Here is a 20404-nt window from a genome sequence, read left to right as displayed (position 1 = left end):
TGAGAATAAGGGATGCTGGTGAAGATGTACAGAAAGGGGAATCCTTGCACACTCTTGGTAGAAATGTAAATTAGTACAGCCGCTATGGAAACCAATATGGAGGTTCCTAAAAAACTAAAAATAGAAATACCAATGATCCAGCAATTCCACTATTAGGTATATATCCAAAAGAAAAGAAATCAAGAGATATCTGCACTCTTACATTTATTATAGCAATGCCCACAATAGCCAAAAAGTGGAATCAAATTAAATGCCTATGAGTAGATAAATGGATAAAGAAAATGTGATATATATACACAGTGAGTATTATTCAGCCATAAACAAGCATAAAATCCTGTCATCTGCAGCAAGATGGATGGAACTGGAGGTCATGATGCTAAGTGAAATAAGTCAAGCACAGAAAGAAAAATATTACATGTTCCCACTCATATGTGGGAGCTAAAAAAGCGACTCTCACAAAGGTACAGAGTACATTAGTGGCTACTAGTAGTTGAGTAGGATAGTGGGGAGGGGAGGATGAAGAAGTTGATTAATGGGTACAAATACACAGTTAGACAGAAGAAATGAGACCTAATGTTCAGTAGATCAATAAGGTGACTACAGTTAGCATTAATCTATTGTACATTTTGAAATAGCTAGAAGAGAAAAATTGGAATGTTTCTAACATAAAAAAAAAATATTTAAGGTGATAGATATCCCAATTGCCCCAGTTTGATCTTTCCACATTATATGAATCTATCAAATTATCACATGTGCTCCAAAAATGCATATATCTCTTACATATCAAAAAAAGGACAAAGAAGAAAATATATAAATAAAGTACAAGAAATTAGGGAATAGATTTCACATTATTTCTTTTTGTGTGTGTTTGAAGATGGACTAGCTCTGTTGCCCAGGCTGGAGTGCAGTGATGCAATCTCGGCTCACTGCAACCTCTGCCTCTCAGGTTCAAGCCATTCTCCTGCCTCAGCCTTCCAAGTAGCTGGGACTACAGACACACACTACCATGCCTGACTAATTTTTTGTATTCTTAGTAGAGACGGGGTCTTACCATGTTGGCCAGGCTGGTCTCAAACTCCTGACCTCAGGAGATCCACCCGCCTTGGCCTCCCAAAGTGGTGGGATTACAGGAATTAGCCGCCATGCCTGGCCTCACATTACTTTTTATTTACTTATTTAGGTATTCATTCATTCATTCAAGAGAAGGTCTCATTATGTTGCCCAGGTAAATCTTGAACTCCGGGGCTCAAATGATTGTCCTGCCTAAGCCTCCCAAAGTGCTAGGATTATAGGCGTGAGTCACTGTTACCAGACACATTAGTTCTTTTTTAAAAAATTCTGATAACTTCAAACAAAGAACACTATACAGAAACAAAAGGGACTGAAGGGAAGCAATGAAAATACTTAACTATTTAAATAATATGGTTTACAGATGAGAACATAGATAATCTCAACACAGAAATTACATACCTAACGGGAGGTACAGAAGAAACAAAGGCAAAGATTATTTAAAGTTGGTAAAGAAAATAATGTATTTTTATAAATGAAAAGTAGAAGCATTACTAAATAAAGGTGAACATCAAAAAAAATAATTTAACCAATCAATATCATGTGCTCTGTAAGGACAGAAAGGGAGAAAAAGGCAATATACCAATGACATTCCACATAACTGGGAATAAGAAAACAATACACAATAAAATTGAGAACCAAGTATATTACACAAAACATTAGTTATAAAGAAAACCAATGGATTCCAAACCAAACCTTTAAATTACTAATAGTGCATATTAAACGAAAACAGGAAAATATGGATTATATAAGGACATATTTAGTGGATCATAGAATGGTCATATAGTAACAAATATTTAGGCAACAGAAACCACAACAAATACTATGATAATTGAATAAAGACTAAATATATCTCTAATATCTATGAATGAAAGTGCATTTAACACTGTTACTTAAAAGACAAACTGAATAACAAAGTGAAATCTAACTGTGTCACATAAAAATTCATATAAAGGTTTCAAAAATGTTGAAAATAAAAAGATGGCTAAAAGACTGCTAGAAAAGCATGGACAGAATGAAACAATCGTTGGGATATTAATTACAGATTACACTAAGAGGACAAAAGAAAAGAATAAAGTGACTTTATAATATGGATATTTTATAACGATAAAGAGTGTAATCCAGAATGAATGAAGATGTAACCGTAAGGTTTCTGCTCCCAGTACTATGGTGGTTTAGATATTCTAAAAATCCCTCCTTATGCAAACACCTAAAAATGCTAAATTAGATAAAACACTATCTTTTAAAATGTAGCAGCAGCCTGAAGAAAAAGTAAAGGTAATTTACAATGGTCAGTTAAAATTTACAAAGAGAAACTCAAATGCAAAGTGATGATAAAAACACATGCTACATTGAAGATGTCTACAGAAGCCACCAACAAAAAATGTTAGGACTTAACAGCCATGCAGAGCAAGAAGAATAAGGCCCCGAACAGAAAAGAAAAAGATAGTGAGTACTAAATAAAATTTGAGCCTAAGAAAGCTGGAGCCTAAATGAGAATGGAAGAAGGGTAACAATAAAAAAAAGAGATCCAGTGGCAAAAGGAAACAATCAGGAAATAGATTTAGACATATGTGGCCAATCAATTTTTCACAAAAGTGCCAAGAAAATTTATGGGAATGATAGACTTTTCTACAAATAGAGCTGAAATTACTCGATATTAGTAGGAAAGAAAACAGAACCTAGAACTCTTATCTCACCCCATACTTTAAAATTGAGATGAATCATGTATCAAAATATGAAAACTGAAACTATAAAACTTTATGAAGAAAACAGGAGATGATTTTCTAATCTTGGGGTAGGAAAAAACTTCTTAGAACATAAAAAGAACTAACTATAAAAGGAAAACTTGATAAGTTAATTTTATTGTTAAAATTTTCTGTTCATTAGAATACTATATACTATAAGAAAAATTAAAAGGAGGCTACAGACTAGGAAAAATATACATATCTGGCAAAAGTCTAATATCTAGAATATAAAAAGAACTCCTTCCAATCAATAATAAAAAGTTAATCCGGCTGGGCGCAGTGGCTCATGCCTATAATCCCAGCACTTTTGGAGGCCGAGGCGGGCGGATCACAAGGTCAAGAGATTGAGACCATCCTGGCCAACATAGTCAAACTCCATTTCTACTGAAAATACAAAAATTAGCCAGGCGTGGTGGCACACGCCTGTGGTGCCAGCTACTTGGGAGACTGAGGTGAAAGAATCACTTGAACCCAGGAAGCAGAGGTTGCAGTGAGCCGAGATTGTGCCACTGCAAGCATGGAGACAGAGCAAGACTCTGTCTCAAAAAAAAAAAAAGTTAACCCAATTAAAATGTGGGCAAAACATTTCAACATTTCACAATTTATTATATGTTGTAGATAACATATATAACTATATAAGGATGATCAATAAGTACAGGGAAACACGTTCAACATCATTCAGAAAGTACAAAGTAAAACATAATAAGCTACCTCTTGAATAGCCATTCATTTTGAATGGCTAAAATAAAAAATATCAAATGTTGACAAAGATGTGGATCATCTAGAATTCTCATGTATTGTTGATTGAGGAGGAAAAAATTGAGCAGTTTTTAAATAAAGCTACAACAGACTCCCACCCAAAGAGGTAGCAAGAAAATTGAAAACACAGATGGACTCGCCTAAGATGTTAAGACCATCCTTATTCATAAGAGCCCTAAACCAGAGCCAACCCAAATGTCCATCACCAAGTAAATGAACAAAATACTTGTGACATATTCAGAGATAAAACAACAAAGATGAAATGCTAAAACATTATGTTGAGTGAGAGAAGAGCCACATAAACTGCATGATTCTGTTTGTAACAAGTTCCAAAACAGATAAAACTAAGATATAATACAGTAAAAAATTCATGAGTCCATCTGAAGGATGGATAGATGGGAAGATAAATGGATGGATGGATGGATAGATGAACAGAAACAGACAGAATTAAAGAGAGACTGATGGGGCAGAAGAGGGGGGCTCTCCTTTACAATAAAATGCCAATTAATAAATCATTTACAGCCATCATGAAAAAATTTGACTTCAACAGGAATCACCTATGTATGCAAAACCCAAGAGAGGAAAAATCAGAGAAGGGGCAGCATACTTGCATGGTCACAATGTCTCATGTTAATTGTTATATACTCAACGACTGTGAGAAGAAAAAATAGTAACTATACAGTGAAACAAGACCAAACTCTGGCCAGAAACTAGAATTAACATTACCAGTGAGGAGCTAAGGGGCTCAAAATAATACTCTAAGAAGAATATGACCTCAATCTTACTATGTACCAATGCAGGAATGATTGCATAATATAAATTTCATTGTGATGAAACATTACAAAAATAAGTTGAGGCCAGTGTCATGAAAGGGTAAGAAACTACCCCACATTAAAGGAAACAGAAAGATATCATTAAATGCACTAAGTTATCCTGGACGACATCTTCATACTAAAGAAATGCTACAAAGGATACTATTGAGACAATCGACAAAATAGGTATATTAAAGTACCGTATAAAAGTTAAATTCCAGCCAGGTGCAATGGCTCATGCCTCTAATGATAGCACTTTGGGAGGCCAAAGCAGGAAGATAGCATGGGGCCAGGAGTTCAATACTAGCCTGTACAAGAGAGCGAAATTCTGTTTCTACAAAAACTAAAAACAAGATGCACTGGGCACAGTGGTGTGCACTGTAATCCTAGCAACTTGGGAGGCTGAGGTGAGAGGATCACTTAGGGCTGGGAGTACGAGGTTACAGTGAGCTATGATTGTGCCACTGTACTCCAGCCTAGGTGACAGAGTGAGATGTGTTTCTAAAAACAAAAAAAAAGCTAAAAGAAAAAAACAAAATAAAAAGTTGAATTCTTAAACCCAGTAACTGTGCTATGTTTATGTAAGAGAATGTCTTTATTTTTAAAAAATACATACTATAGTATTACAGATTAATTTTTAAAGCAAGTTTATTAGGAAAGTAAAAAAATAAAAGAATGGCTACTTCATCGGCAGAGCAGCCAGTATTGCAGATTAAAGGAGGATGATGTGTGCAGCCTACTCTCAAATGGTTTATAAACATGAATGTTAGTATAAGTATATACGTGTGTATGTGTTTGTACAGAGAAAATAACAAAGTAAATGTGGCAAAATGTTAAAAATTTGTGACTCTAGGTAAAACATATATAAAAGTTATTCTATATTTTTGTGTCTTTTCTGTACATTTGAAATTGCTTCAAAATAAAAAGTTAAAAAAATTGAGCACCAAGTAAATATAAAAAATACACTTTAGTGACAGAAGTCAGATCAGTGATTTTAAATCAGGAGGATGGGGTTGTATAGAAAGAGGCCTACTCTGGGTAGTGGTAATGTTTTATATCTTGACTGAAGTTTATGAAAAAACAGGGGTATTCAGGGTATCAGAATCTACAAAACTTTTCATCTAAAATCCATATATTTTATTAAATTAATTATATTTAATTATTTAAGCTAATCAGGAAACTTAAAGCTTGACAGGAGATGCAAATTAATGATCAAAATTCATAATAATATGCCTGCCTAAAAATGAATTCGAGGTTTGAATTTACATTACCTGTGTGACCTGGGAAACTGCAAAAGCCAAGAATCAAATTTTGCAAATTCTCCATAGAAGAATTTATTCATCATTTACATCTCTCAAAATTTCCACAGAATGTCCAGGCATGGTGGCTCATGCCTGTAATCCCACAACTTCTGGAGGTTGAGGCAGGTGGATTACCTGATATCAGGAGTTCAAGATCAGTCTGGCCAACATGGCAAAACCCCATCTCTACTAAAAATACAAAAAATTAGTCGGCGTGGTGTCATGTGCCTGTAATCCCAGCTACAGAGAGCTCAGGCAGGAGAATTGCTTGAACCAGGAGGCAGAGGTTGCAGTGAGCCAAGATCGTACCATTACACTCCAGCCTGGGCCAAGAAGAGCAGGACAGGTGCGGTGGCTCATGACTGTAATCCCAGCACTTTGGGAGGCCGAGGTGGGTGGATCATGAGGCCAGGAGTTTGAGACCAGCCTGACCAACATGGTGAAACCTCGTCTCTACTAAAAATACAAAAGTTAGCTGAGTTTGGTGGCACACACCTGTAATCCCAGCTATTCAGTACACTGAGGCAGGAGAATTGCCTGAACCTGGGAGGCGGGGGTTGCAGTGAGCCATGATCGTGCCACTGTACTCCAGCCAGCCTAGGCAACAAAGTGAGATTTTGTAGCAAAAAAAAAAAAAAAAAAAAAAAAAAAAAACACAAGAAGAGCAAAACTCCATCTTAAAAAATATATATACATATATTATATTTTTTTCCACAGATTGACAGTGTTTAATTATTAAAACAAAATTTAAGACATTTTCAAATACATGGGGAAATAAACCATCACATATAATAAAAGGCAAAACTAACCTCTAAAGGACTTCAAATATATAAATAAGTATGTTCTAAATATTTTACAGAAATAAGACAAAGAATCAAAATATTACAAAAAGCAAGAAACTACCAACATAAGCAGGCAGAGCTGAACTGGATATTCTAGGACTTCAAAATATACTTACTGAAATTAAGAACAGAAAATTAAATGTCCCTATTCTCCAATTTCAAGAAAAGAAAGGATTAACTGTTCTCTGGTAGTCAGCTAATCCCTAAACTATACACAGAAATTTCAGTCAGTCCTTAAACACTCCTGTTTTTGAAAGTCTCTAGTCTTCCAAAGCCCACAATACCAACTCTTTGCTTTGTTTAGAAAGTCATGGGTAAGAAGCACAGTTCTCCATTGCTTAGCAAGAAAGACATTGAGTGGTTTTTGGTTTCAAGTATATTGAGTGATGGTCTTGTCCTTAAGATAATTCAATAAATTAATTAACAGCAAAAGATAAAATCAGTAAGCTTGAATATGGCTAAATATAAAATATCAAAACTGTAGCACACACAAAAAAAAATAAGAGATATACAGGACACCAAAAAAGCAATTAAGTAAACGTACAAATATTCATGTTCATGGAATGAAATATTCTATATTATAAATATATCAATTCTCCCCAAACTGATCTATAGATGCAATAAAACTCCATTCACAATCCCAGTAAATTTTTTTGGGAAAAATAATAAATGACTTCTACAATTTATATGTAATACAAAGAGTCAATAATAGCTGAAACAATTTTGAAAAAAAAAATGAGGCTGGAAGATTTGTAATACCTGGTACCAGAATATGTATTATAAAGCTGCAGTAAGAACGAAATATGGTACTGACACAAAGATTGCAAACAGAGGAACAAAACAAAGAATCTACAACTGTACGATTCCATACGGTAGGCACTAAACACATGTGACCATTTAAATTTAAATTAATTAAAATTAGTGAAATTAAAAATTCCGGCCAGGCACAATGGCTCACGCCTATAATCTCAGCACTTTGGGAGGCCGAGGCGGGCAGATCGAGGTCAGGAGATCGAGACCATCCTGGCCAACACAGTGAAACCCCATCTTACCAAAACTACAAAAATTAGCTGGGCATGGTGGTGAACACCTGCAGTCCCAGCTACTCGGGAGGCAGAGGCAGGAGAATCGCTTGAACCCAGGAGGCGTAGGTTGCAGTGAGCTAAGAGCCTGCTATTGCACTCCAGCCTGGTGACAAAGTGAGACTACATCTCAAAAAAAAAAAAATTCAATTATTAATTAGTTGCACTGGCCACACTTCAAGCACTCAATAGCCATCTGGGGCCAATAGCTACTGAACTGACTCATATCTATAAAGAATATTTCCACAGCAGAAAGTTCCATTAGATAGCACTTATCTAGAAAGGTATACACATAACATTACTTGATTTATGACAAAAGGAATATAACAATGCAGTAGGAAAAAGTCTTTTCAATACATTGTGCTAGAGCAAGTAGACATTCATATGTAAAAATAAATTAAAAAATAAATAAGTGAAGCCAACCTTGGTGGCTCATGCTTGTAATTCCAGAACTTTGGGAGGTGAAGACAGCCTGATCACCTGAGGTCAGGAGTTTGAGATCAGTCGGGTCAACATGGTAAACCCCATCTCTACTACAAATACAAAACTTAGCTGGGCGCGGTGGCAGGCACCTGTAGTCCCAGCTATTCCAGAGGCTGAGGCAGGAGAATCACTTGAATCCAGGAGGTGGAGGTTGCATTGAGCCAAGATCACACCACTGTACTTAAGCCTGAGTGACAGAGTGAGACTCCATTTCAAAAAAATAATAAATAAATAAGTAATCAATCTTGATGTCTATTTCATACTATATACACAAAACAATTCCAAGTAGACTGTACCTGAGGTAATGTAAATGTAAACATTAAAACAAGCTTTTAAAAGAAAACATAGAAAATCTCTTCATGACTCTGTAGTAAAGATTTTTTTTTTGAGATGGGGTTTCTCCACGTTGGCCAGGCTAGTCTCGAACTCCTGACCTCAGGTGATCCGCCCACCTTGGCCTCCCAAAGTGCTGGGATTACAGGTGTGAGCCACAGCACCCAGTCTTTTTTTTTGAAGACAAAGATTTTTTTTAACTTGGATGAAAGTACCAGCTATAGAATGAATACTGATAAAGATTATGTAAGATGAAATTAAAATTGAGAATCTCTGCTTATCAGAAAATGTCATTAGGACAAGAAAAAGGCAAAACACAACCTGAGAAATTTACTTACAACAAATATACCTGATAAAATACTCATATCCAGAATATAAATCTGACAAAAGGACGCCTAGAAAACAATACAAAAAAAAAAAAAAAATAGAAAATCCAGTAGAAAAACAGATAAGACATGAACAGGCACATAAAAAACATGTCCAAATGGCTAAGAAGTATATGAAAAGGTATTAAATTTTACTTGTTATCAGAGAAATGTACATAAAAACCTCAATGTACATTACTATATACCTACCAACATACCTAAAATGAAAATAAAGATAGGCAAAATGAAATGTTGGTGAGGATGAGATACAGTAGAACTCTTACACACTGTTGATACAAGTAAAAATTGGTGAAATAACATTGAAAATGTTTAGTAGTGGTATGGGTTGAATTATGTATCCACAAAATTCATATGTTGAAGATCAAACCCCCAGTACCTCAGAATGTGACCTTATTTGGAAGTATGGTCATTGCAGACATAATTAATTAAGATGAAGTCATTAGGGTATCACCAATGTAACCAATATGACTAGTGTCCATATAAAAAGAGCAAATTTGGACCCAGAGACATAAACAGAGGGAAGACCATTTGAATAGAAATAGAAGAAAACAGCAGTCTACAAGTCAAGGAGAATCCTGGAAAAGATAATTCCTTCACAGCTCTCAAGAGGAACCAACCCTGTCAACACCTTAATTTTGGACTGCTAGCCTCCAAAACTGTAAGACAATAAATTTATGTTGTTTAAGCCACCCAGTTGTGGTATACTTCTATGACAGTCCTAGCAAACAAATATAGGCATTATCTACTGAAGTGGAATACATGCACACCCTATGACCCAACAATTCTTCTTGGTAGAGACACATCAGAAACGTGTATGTATGTTTACCAAAAGATTTGTATAAGAACATTCATATCATTACTATTTTATGAGCCCAAAACTAGAAATAACCCAAATGCTCCACAGTAGAATGAATTATGGTATATTCATTTTTATGGTATATATATTTTACATGACAATGAGAATGAACGAACTAAAACTGCATACAAAAACGTAGATTGATCTCAAAATAATTTTGAGAAGAAGAAGACACCAAAGAATACAATAGATAAATACAATAATACAGTTGAACAGGCAAAAGCAACTTGTGATGTTAGACGTCAGCATAGTGATTATTTCTCAAGAGAAAGGAGGTAGTAGTGATTGGGAAGGGACAAGAGGGAGGATTCTGTGATGCTGGCCATGTTCTATTTTTTGACCTTGGTGATGCTATACTGTAAAAATTCCTCAAGCTATACATTCATAATCTGTATACCTTTGTCCATGTAAGTTATATATCGATTAAAAAAAAAAGTACTTTAAAAAACTGAATAGATTCAGCAGATTAGACCAGCTGGTTATAAATTGTACGAGAGAACTTGAAAACAGTCATAATGCAGCACAGGCAGAGAAAATATAAGAGACATTAATAAAAGCACAGGATAAAGTAAAAAGGTCAATTGTAAATCTAACCGGAATTACAGAAGTCAAAATAGGGGAGAAGCAATATTTGAAGAGGTAATAGATGAGAATTTCCTAGAATCAACAGATACAAATCCCAGATTTAAAATGCACAATAGCTCTTTCCTTGCCTAACGCAGCCATGGCTCAAGGTCCCAAGAAGCATCTGAAGCGGGTGGCAGCTCCAAAGCATTGGATGCTGGATAAATTGACCGGTGTGTTTGCTCCTCGTCCATCCACCAGTCCTCACAAGTTGAGAGAGTGTCTCCCCATCATCATTTTCCTAAGGAACAGACTTAAGTATGCCTTGACAGGAGATGAAGTAAAGAAGATTTGCATGCAGCGGTTCATTAAGATTGATGGCAAAGTCCGAACTGATATAACCTACCCTGCTGGTTTCATGGATGTCATCAGCATTGACAAGACGGGAGAGAATTTCCGTCTGATCTATGACACCAAGGGTCGCTTTGCTGTACATCGTATTAAACCTGAGGAGGCCAAGTACAAATTGTGCAAAGTACGAAAAATCTTTGTGGGCACAAAAGGTATCCCTCATCTGGTGACTCATGATGCTCGCACCATCCGCTACCCTGATCCCCTCATCAAGGTGAATGATACCATTCAGATTGATTTGGAGACTGGCAAGATTACTGATTTCATCAAGTTTGACACTGGTAACCTGTGTATGGTGACTGGGGGTGCTAACCTGGGAAGAATTGGTGTGATTACCAACAGAGAGAGGCACCCTGGATCTTTCGATGTGGTTCATGTGAAAGATGCCAATGGCAACAGCTTTGCCACTCGACTTTCCAATATTTTTGTTATTGGCAAGGGCAACAAACCATGGATTTCTCTTCCCCAAGGAAAGGGTATCCGCCTCACCATTGCTGAAGAGAGAGACAAAAGACTGGCAGCCAAACAGAGCAGTGGGTGAAATGGTCCCTGGGTGATATGTTAGATGTTTATGCATAATTAAAAATCATATGGCATGAAAAATAAAATAAAAATAAAATGCACAATAATCCTAAACAGGATAAATAAAATCATACTGAATAAAGTACTGCAGAATTCCAAAGAAAAAGAGAAAATCTTAAAGTTAGATGATGCACAAAGGAATAAAAATTAGACTGATTTTGTTTTATTTTGAAAAATTTCAAACTCAAAGAAAAGCCAAGAAGAATAATTCAATGAGTATACCCTGCAGATTATACCACTCACCAATGAAGACATGCACCAGAATATACTAACTAAATTTACACTGTTAACATTTTGGCTCATCCATTTAAAATTTTTCTGAACATAAGTCCTTCCCTTTTGGGTAAATATAGAAAGTATAGCACTATCAATAGCACTATTCTTCATCTGAAAATTCTTCTATTCAGCTACAACACCATTACTTCATCTAAGACAACATTAATCCAATAACATCATCTAAAAAGAGTCCAGATGAAATTTTCCCAGTGATATTAAAATTGTTCCCTAAAGCTTTTCTTTTTACTGATCCAGGATCTAATCAAGGCTTGTGCATTACTTTCAGATGGTATAGTTCTTAGGTCTCTCTCAATTTAGAGACTTTCCTTAACACACTACTTCCTTTGATTTTTGATGATACTGAATGCTTTGAAGAGTCCAGATCAGTAGTCATAAAAAAAGTTCCACATTCTGGATTAGTTGGACTGTTTCCTCATGATTCCTGGATCAAATGTTTACAGTAAAAACACCACATAAAGTAATGTTATGTCTCTCCTGTACACCACATTAGGCATGTGGCTGTCCCACTATTAGCAATACCAACCTTGGCCATTTTGTAATTTTTCCCTTTGCCATAAATAAGTCATCTGTAAGGTGATATTTTCAAACTCAAGGGTATTATCAATGACAATTACGGAAAGAAGACAGGAAGATACAAACTTCAAAGTGTTAAGAAAAAAATAACTATTAAAGCAGACCTATATGCCAATGAAAATATTACTGAAGAATGAACTCTAAATAAAATACATCCAGAAATTATTTTTAAATCCTGAAATCATCATTTCATGGTACAGTAAAAAAAAACTGATGAAAAACCAATACTACATTGCCAACTTTTCATTTGCCAAATAATGTAATAAAAAATTTCTGCTACTAACACCATGTTTTCAGAAAAGAAAGGACAATTCTAAGCCTCCAAAAAAGAAGATTTAATTTCAAAATAAATGAAGCTTCTCTAAAATGAATGAATTTTGCTTTGTGAACAGCATACTTTTTATTTTCTCATTTTGCTACATGTATTCATATTTTGTTAGAATTGATTAACAGTCCAAGGACAAGTGTTTAGAAATTACTAAGTCTAGCTATGAAAAGGGGAAAAGGCATTTTATTTCACCATTATGAGTAACTCGGTCTTCTTTTGTAACCACAGTAATTAGGATTATAAAATCCATTTTATAGTTAAAGAACATGAAGTATGAATTGTTAAAGAAGCATGCACAGCATCACAGAGATAGTAAGTGGCTCAGATTTAAACCAAGCCTGACCCTAAAGCGTATGTTCTTTCTACTCTGCCATAGTGACAAGCCCAACCACACAAGTATGAAATACCTAAAGGAGCTAAAGGCTGTCAAATGGCAGTTTAAAATGGCGTTTGTGACTGAATCTTCAGGAATTTGAGCAGGACTTTGACGCTGTGAATACGGAAAAGAACAACTTTCCTAACTCCATAAAAGCAATGGAAATCTACAGAAGTGATGTCTAGGCTGGAAAAACTAGAAAGATGTAGGTGTAAGGTAAAAAACACCAGATACATAACCTTACGTGCCAACTAACAGCTATAAATACAAATGTATACAATAGAAAAAAAACTACTAATACATGTAAAAACATATGAATCTCAACAAGATTATAACAATTTTAAAAAATCTCACAAACAGCACATATTACTAGACTCCATTTATATAAAGCACTAAAAACAGGCAAAATAAACCAAAAACTTAAAAAACAGCAGATCAAGGACTGTGAGAGTGGGGATTGACTGAGAAAGGGAATGAGGTAACTTTCCAGGATGGTGGGTTTGGGTTATACAAGTATATGCATTTATCAAGGTTTGTACATTTCATTAATTAAATCGCAACAGAAAAAAGTCTACAAACAGTATGAATGCAGCAGGTTAATCATACATATACTTAAGCATATATGGGAAAATATAATAATGACTGCAATTTACTTTGAAATGAGTGAAATTAATAAAATGGACTGATGGACTAGAAGGATAGAGGGATGGATTAATAGATAAATACGTGATAACATGTACCCCAAAACCTAAAATGCAATAAAAAAAAAATAGATAAATACGTGATAGACCAAGCATGGCAAAATGTTAATAATAAACTGTGGGTATGAGTTACTGCAAGCACTTACTCTAACATTCTTTCAACTTTGTTGTATGTTTTTTCAAATTGTTCATAATAAAATGTTGAAGAGAAAGTATATGATATATGTGACCAAGACACCAAGACAATGCTATTCTTAAAAATATAGAAAACCACATAATGACCCAATTGGATGGAAGAGATCATGTAACTATTACAAAGTTTGAAAAAAGTAAAGAAATACAGACAGTAGTATAAGGTACTCGTAAGACACACCCAGAAGTTACTAATCTAAAGTGGAAAATAAAATGAATAAAAATGCAGTGGATGGGTGCAGTTGCTCACGGCTATAATCCCAGCACTTTGAGAGGCAAGGCAGAAGGATCACTTGAGCCCAGGAGTTCAAGATCAGCCTGGAGAATATAGTGAAACCCCATCTTTAAAACAAAACAAAACAAAAATTAATCCAGTGTGGTGGCGTAGACCCTATAGTCCCAGCTACACAGGAGGCTGAGGTGGCAGAATCGCTGAAACCCAAGAGACAGAGATTACAGTGAGCCAAGATTGTGCCACTGTACTCCAGCCTGGGTGAAAGGGCAAAGTCTTAAAAAAAAAATCCTTCTGGTAACAGACAAAAAACCAAAACATGATGGAAATTAGTTGAATAACTTTCATGTGAAAGCAATACATTCTAAAAACTGTCAATATATCAGATGCTGAGAATATCTGCTAACTGAAATAATTAACATAACTGAACATACTTTCTCTTAAGAAATCACAATTGGTTCAAAATTTTTCAACATGAAGTTTCAGTCAACCATAGTAAATGAATAAAGCTAACTTAGTCACAATTCTACTAAAGAAAGACTGAATATGAGAAAAAGATGGTTCAAATAGAACTTTGTTTTTAATACAATTGTCAGGAATTTAACATTTTTAGCATGTCTTAAAAGGAGAACTTTACCTGCCATTTCTTTGGAGAGCAAAAATGATGCCATCTTTCTGGAATGGAAGCAGCTTTGCTCTTAGTCTGTCAGGCAAAAAATCCAGCAGTTTATCAGAGTCACTTGTCAAACAAGAGATCTGAGGTGTAAGAGACTTTATTATGTTATGAACCCTAGGCATGATGATCCTAAAAACAAACCACAAAAAAAGGGAGGGGTGGAAGAAATAGATATTACTAAATATGTTACAGAATCACAAACGAATAATATTAAAGCACTTATAAATAGCCTTGACATACCATTTATATAAACTAAATCATATTGTCACAGTAAGCTACCAAGAAAACTCAAGGCTCTGAGTACAAAAGCAATTACTTAATGTACTCTCTAGGAATTCAGTATGCTCTATTTCTTTTTGAGCCATAATACAGCCATACACCAGCTTAATGCAACAAATGTATTAAAAATTATAAATAAAATTTTTCACAAATTGAATAATTTTTTAAAATAAGGGATGAGTCTGCTACAGAAAGATGAGTTCTTTAATAATATATCCTTCATGGATGCACATTTTCGTATCACACCAGATTTTCTAAAAGTGAGGTAGAGTAGCATTTAAAAAATTATAAAATACAAAGACATTAACTCCAAATTCAAACATACAACAATTAAATTAATGCAACATTGTTAAATTAAATTGATTTTTAAATATTAAAATTAATTCTTGTTAATGAGCTGAATCTGCAGTATGACACTCTGCCTGATTAACACCCTCCTCACCCCTTGGTTTTCCACAGATGTTATTTTAATTTTCTACCACATAAAAAATTCATGTATCTGTAAATTCTCGTAACTCTGGAAGCAAATGTCATACCACTATACTATAATGCCTCTCAAATAACAATATTTTGTATTTAGATGGTACCTTGCCTTCTCTTTATATATTATCTCATTTCATCTTTAAAAATAAGTTTTCTTTTTTCCTCAATTACTTCCATCCACAAAAGTAACCAACTTCTGTGTCTACTAAGAAGGTCAAGAATAAAGCAAGTATTTATTTATTAATAACAAATAGGTACTACATGCCACAATCTAGAGAAGCAAGACCCACATATTCACAGGGCTTCTATTCTTCAGGGAAAGACTAAAAATTACCAAATAAATAAATATGATAATTTTTCTTTTTTTTTTTTTAGCTACACCTGCTTGAATTGGAAGGATGATTAATTAAAAATTAGCACTAATATTATTAAGAGAGTACTGGCCACTTTAGGTAGGCTGACCAACAGTGGCCTGTCTTAGGAAGAGCTATTTGGCCTATGGTCTGAAAGACGTAAAGGCCACCGGAATCAAAATTAAGAGAAGAGCAGTCCAGGCAGAGAGCATCAATGCAAAGGACCTGAGTTGAAAAGGGCTTGGTGTTTTCAGAAAACAGAAAGAAGGCTAACATGGACCAGGCACAGTGGCTCATGCCTATCATGGGAGGCACTTTGGGAGGCTGAGATGGGTGGATCACATGAGGTCAGGAGTTCAAGACCAGCCTGGACAACATAGCAAAATACTGTCTCTACTAAAAATAACGAAAATTAGCTGGGTATGGTGGCGCATGCCTGCAATCCCAGCTACTCAGGAGGCTGGGGCATGAGAATCGCTTGAACTTGGGAAGCAGAAGATTGCACTACTGCATACTCCAGCTTGGGCAATAGAGCAAGACCGTCAAAAAAAAAAAAAAAAGGCCAATGTGGCCAATCCAAAGGAAGGAACAGTAAAAGATGAAGCTACCAAGATAAACAAGAGCCAAATCATATACAGCCTTGATAATAACTTTGGATTCCATTTTAAGAAGGAAGGAATGCTAATGGAGTTGTGCTGTCCCATACACCATTAGGCAAATGTGGCTACTGAAATTTAATTAAAATTAAAATTAAAAATTCAGTTCTCCAGTTTCACCAGCCATGTTTCAAGGGCTCAACAGTCACATATAGCTGGTAGCTACAATATTGAATAGTAAAGATACAGAACATTTCTCTCCTCACTAAAAGTTCTATTGGACAGTACTCAATGGAAGGTTTAAACAGGGGAATGACACAATTTGCCTTACAGTTCAAAAATCACCAGAAGGAGACAAAGATATCAATAAGGAGGTAGGAGACAAATGTTCTTCTAGGATTTGGTCAGTCAACAAAGCCTCCACTGCTTCAGTAGGCAATTGAATTTAGAAATGATTTATAAGTCAGTTCTGTCTGAATAAGGTCTTCATAAACACTCATGGATGGTCCTCCCTAAGACCCTCTCAACACCACCACCCTCATATCAAAACGTAGCAAGGAATAGAGAATGGAGCGAAAAGGGAAAGCATGGAAACAGAAAAACTTTTCAAGTTGCAACAGACAAGGCAAAAAAATCTTTAGCAGTGAAACTGAAAAGATTCAGGAAATATATCAGAGGTAAAGCAAATAGGACTTGCTGATGAAGTACATACAGAGAACAAGAGAAATGTAGAATCAAAATGTGGACCTAGAGAGATGTAGTTAGTAATGCAATTGGCTGAGATAGTGAGAACTACGGAAGAAATAAACTAGAAAGAAAAAAAATCAATAGATCTTCTAGAAATATGTAAAGTTTGAGATGGCTATAAGATAAGAAGTGGAAATGTCAGATATGTTAAAAAATATGAGTCTGAAGCTCCTATAGGGAGGGATAGAGGCTGGATACATATGAGAAATATTAGACACTTTCCCAGCCTGCCTTACAGCTACTGAATTTCCTAATCGGATATACCCACTGTGGACTTTAGAAAGTCAAAACTCAAAGGAGCAGAGATTAAGTAAAATTCATTCTGGCAAGGCTAACAGCAGCAGAAAACCATGCCCACTTTCCAGAAGTTAACAGGAGTTTCAGAAGCACTTTTCAGGGTCAATGGGATAAAGGCTACCATGTTTTAGGGTGGAACACTGGTAAGAAGTAAAAAATTTTAAAAACAACCAACTTTGCTTATATCATCTTTGTTCAAGACTCCTTTTTTTTCTTTGCTAGATTCAGTGGCTCACGCCTGTAATCACAACACTTAGGGAGGTTGAGGCAGGAGGACAGCTAGAGGCCAGGAGCTGAAGATCAGCCAGGGCAACACAGCAAGATCCTGTTGCTTACAAAAGATTATAAAATCAGCTGGGTTGTGGCAGTGCATGCCTATAGTCCCAATTACTTGGGAGGCTTGAGAGGATTGCTTGAGCCCAGAAATTTGAGCTATGATGGTGTCACTGCACTCTAGCCTGGAAGACAGAGTGAGACTCTATCTTGAAAGAAAAAGAGAAAGAGACAGAGAGAGACAAACAAAACAAAACGACTCCTTTTTATTTTACTTAGTAAAAAATTTTGATAGACACTCCAAAAAGAATCTGGTAAATTGGGGTCACTTTTCCACTTACATGATTTATTTTTATGAGGACTGACTTGGGCACAATAGTTGTAAAAATAAACAATGAAACTAAAGCTATGTTAATCAGAAATTTGTTTTAATAGTCACAAATAAGAGAAGAATCTTGTTCAGTTGAACAAGATTATGGTGTAGCTCATTGATGATTTAAACAGATATTTGGATACATAAAGAACTTAAAAATATGTAGGGGGTGCTGAGCACAGTGGCTCATGCCTGTGATCCCAGCACTTTGGGCGGCTAAGGCAGGCAGATCACAAGTCCAAGAGTTCAAGACTAGCCTGGCAAATATGGTGAAACCCCATCTCTACTAAAAATACAAAAATTAGCCAGGCATGGTGATGAGCAGCTGTAGTCCCAGCTACTGGGGAGGTTGAGGCAGGAGAATCCCTTGAACCCAGGAGGCAGCAGTTACAGTAAGCCAAAATTGCGCCACTGCACTCCAGGCTGGGCAACAGAGCAAGACTCCATCTCAAGAAAAAAAAAAATTATATATATGTATATAATAAACAGAACATGAATGTTTTCATTAATTCTGAAAATAATTTTCTTTTCAATTTATAGGATTTAAAGTAAAAAAGATGTATAAAGAATATCTCATATAGGTTCAGCCATATAGGTTTAAGGGCCATGAAAAGTCACTTGTAACCAACATTTCATTAATAAAAGATGCAGATTTCATCTTTTTAAATTGCCAAAAAATTAAGTTACAATAATTTGTATACCTCTCTAACCATGAACACTGTATTCAGTTCAGAGGTTTATTTTTTATTTTTTTTAAAGAAAGACAAAAAAAAGGAGTGAAGGAGAGGAAGAAAGAGGAAGAAAAAGAGGGAGAGAAAAAGGGAATGTAGCTTTATTCTAAAAATGGGTATTAATAAGGGCCGATCAATATTTTGTGTATTTAAGGTGGAGAATGTATATTTTGTATATTTAAAATGGAGAGCTCTATAAATATTTATTGAGTTTACTTGTTCCAGATCTGAGTTCAAGTCCTGGATATCCTTATTAATTTTCTGTCTCGTTGAGTCTAAATCTCTTTATGAGTCTTATGTATCTGGGTGTTAGGATTGTTAGCTCTTATTGTTGCATTGATCCTTTTACCACTATATCTTTGTTGCTTTGAAATCTATTTTATCAGATACGAGAATTGCAACTCCTGCTTTTTATTTATTCATTTATTTTTGCTCTCCATTTGGTTGGTAAATCTTTCTTCATCCCTTTGTTTTAAGTCTTCGTGTATCTTCGGATGTGAAATGGGTCTGGATGTAGCATATCGTTAAGTTTTGGCTGTATCTTTTGATTGGGGGATTTAGTCGACTTAAATTTAGGGTTACTGCCATTTGATGTTAACTGGCTATTTTATCCATTTGTTGATGTAAATTCTTCTTTATGTTGATGCTCTTTACTTTTTGGTATATTTTTAGAAAGGCTAATACTGGTTGTTCCTTTCTATGTATAATGCTTCTTTCAGAAGCTCTTGTAAAGCAGGCCTGGTGGTAATAAAATCTCTGAGTACTTGCTTGTTCATAAAAGATTTTATTTTTCCTTCAGTTGTGAAGCTTAGTTTGGCTGGATATGAAATTCTGGGCTGAAAGTTCTGTTCTTTAAGGATGTTGAATATTGACCCCCACTCTCTTCTGGCTTGTAGAGTTTCTGCTGAGAGATCTGCTTTAAGTCTGATAGGCTTCCCTTTGTGGGTAACCTGACCTTTCTCTCTGGCTGCCCTTAGCATTTTTTCCTTCATTTCAACCCTGGTGAATCTAACGATTATGTGCCTTGGGGTTGCTCTTCTTGAGGAATATCTTTGTGGTGTTCTCTGTATTACCTGGGGTTGAATATTGTGCTGCTTTGATAGATTCGGAAAGTTTTCCTGAATAATATCCTGAAGAGTATTTTCCAGCTTGGATTCAATCTCTTCGTCATATTCATGTACACCTATCAAACATAAATTAGGTCTTTTCACATAGTCCCGTATTTCTTGAAGACTTTGCTCATTCCTTTTTATCCTTTTTTCTCTATTCTTGTCTTCTCATTTTATTTCATTAAGTTGGCCTTCAACCTCTGATATCCTTTCTTCTGCTTGATCAATTCGGCTATTCAAACTTGTGCATATTTCGCTAAGTTTTTGTGTTGTGTTTTTCAACTCTGTTAGTTCATTTATATTCCTCTCTATATTGTCTATTCTTGTTAGCAATTCGTCAAACCTTTTTTCAAAGTTCTTAGTTTCTTTACATTGGGTTAGAACAAGTTTTTTAACTCCCAGAAGTTTCTTATCATCCACCTTCTGAAACCTACTTCTGTTAATGGCACACAGTCCTTTTCCATCAGGGCTTGTTCCATTGCTGATGAGGAACTGTAATCCCCTGTAGAGGGAGAGGGGTTCTGATTTTGGGTATTCTCAGCCTTTTTAGGCTGGTTTCTT

The 20404-nt window shown here is 35.4% G+C and overlaps 2 protein-coding genes across 12 annotated transcripts in view; one reads left to right on the top strand and one right to left on the bottom strand.

The window, feature by feature from the left end:
* Positions 1-20404, bottom strand: part of ZRANB3 (zinc finger RANBP2-type containing 3) — a 309784-nt gene that overhangs the window by 273738 nt on the left and 15642 nt on the right. For all 11 annotated transcript variants that reach the window (XM_008998974.6, XM_035305048.3, XM_078327919.1 and 8 more), the window contains exon 2: positions 14564-14731. In XM_008998974.6, coding sequence (XP_008997222.4) covers positions 14564-14724 — 161 coding nt within the window. In that variant the 5' untranslated portion in view covers positions 14725-14731. The remainder of the gene's footprint in view (positions 1-14563; positions 14732-20404) is intronic.
* LOC100411291 (small ribosomal subunit protein eS4, X isoform-like) lies at positions 10371-12876 on the top strand. Its single transcript, XM_002749488.5, has one exon. It carries the CDS (start codon positions 10395-10397, stop codon positions 11184-11186), a length of 792 nt encoding a protein of 263 aa, XP_002749534.2. The 5' UTR covers positions 10371-10394; the 3' UTR covers positions 11187-12876.

The sequence above is a fragment of the Callithrix jacchus genome, chromosome 6, assembly GCF_049354715.1.
Source record: "Callithrix jacchus isolate 240 chromosome 6, calJac240_pri, whole genome shotgun sequence".
In the NCBI taxonomy this organism is placed as follows: Eukaryota; Metazoa; Chordata; class Mammalia; order Primates; family Cebidae; genus Callithrix; species Callithrix jacchus.
This window is presented reverse-complemented; position numbering and strand designations above follow the sequence as displayed.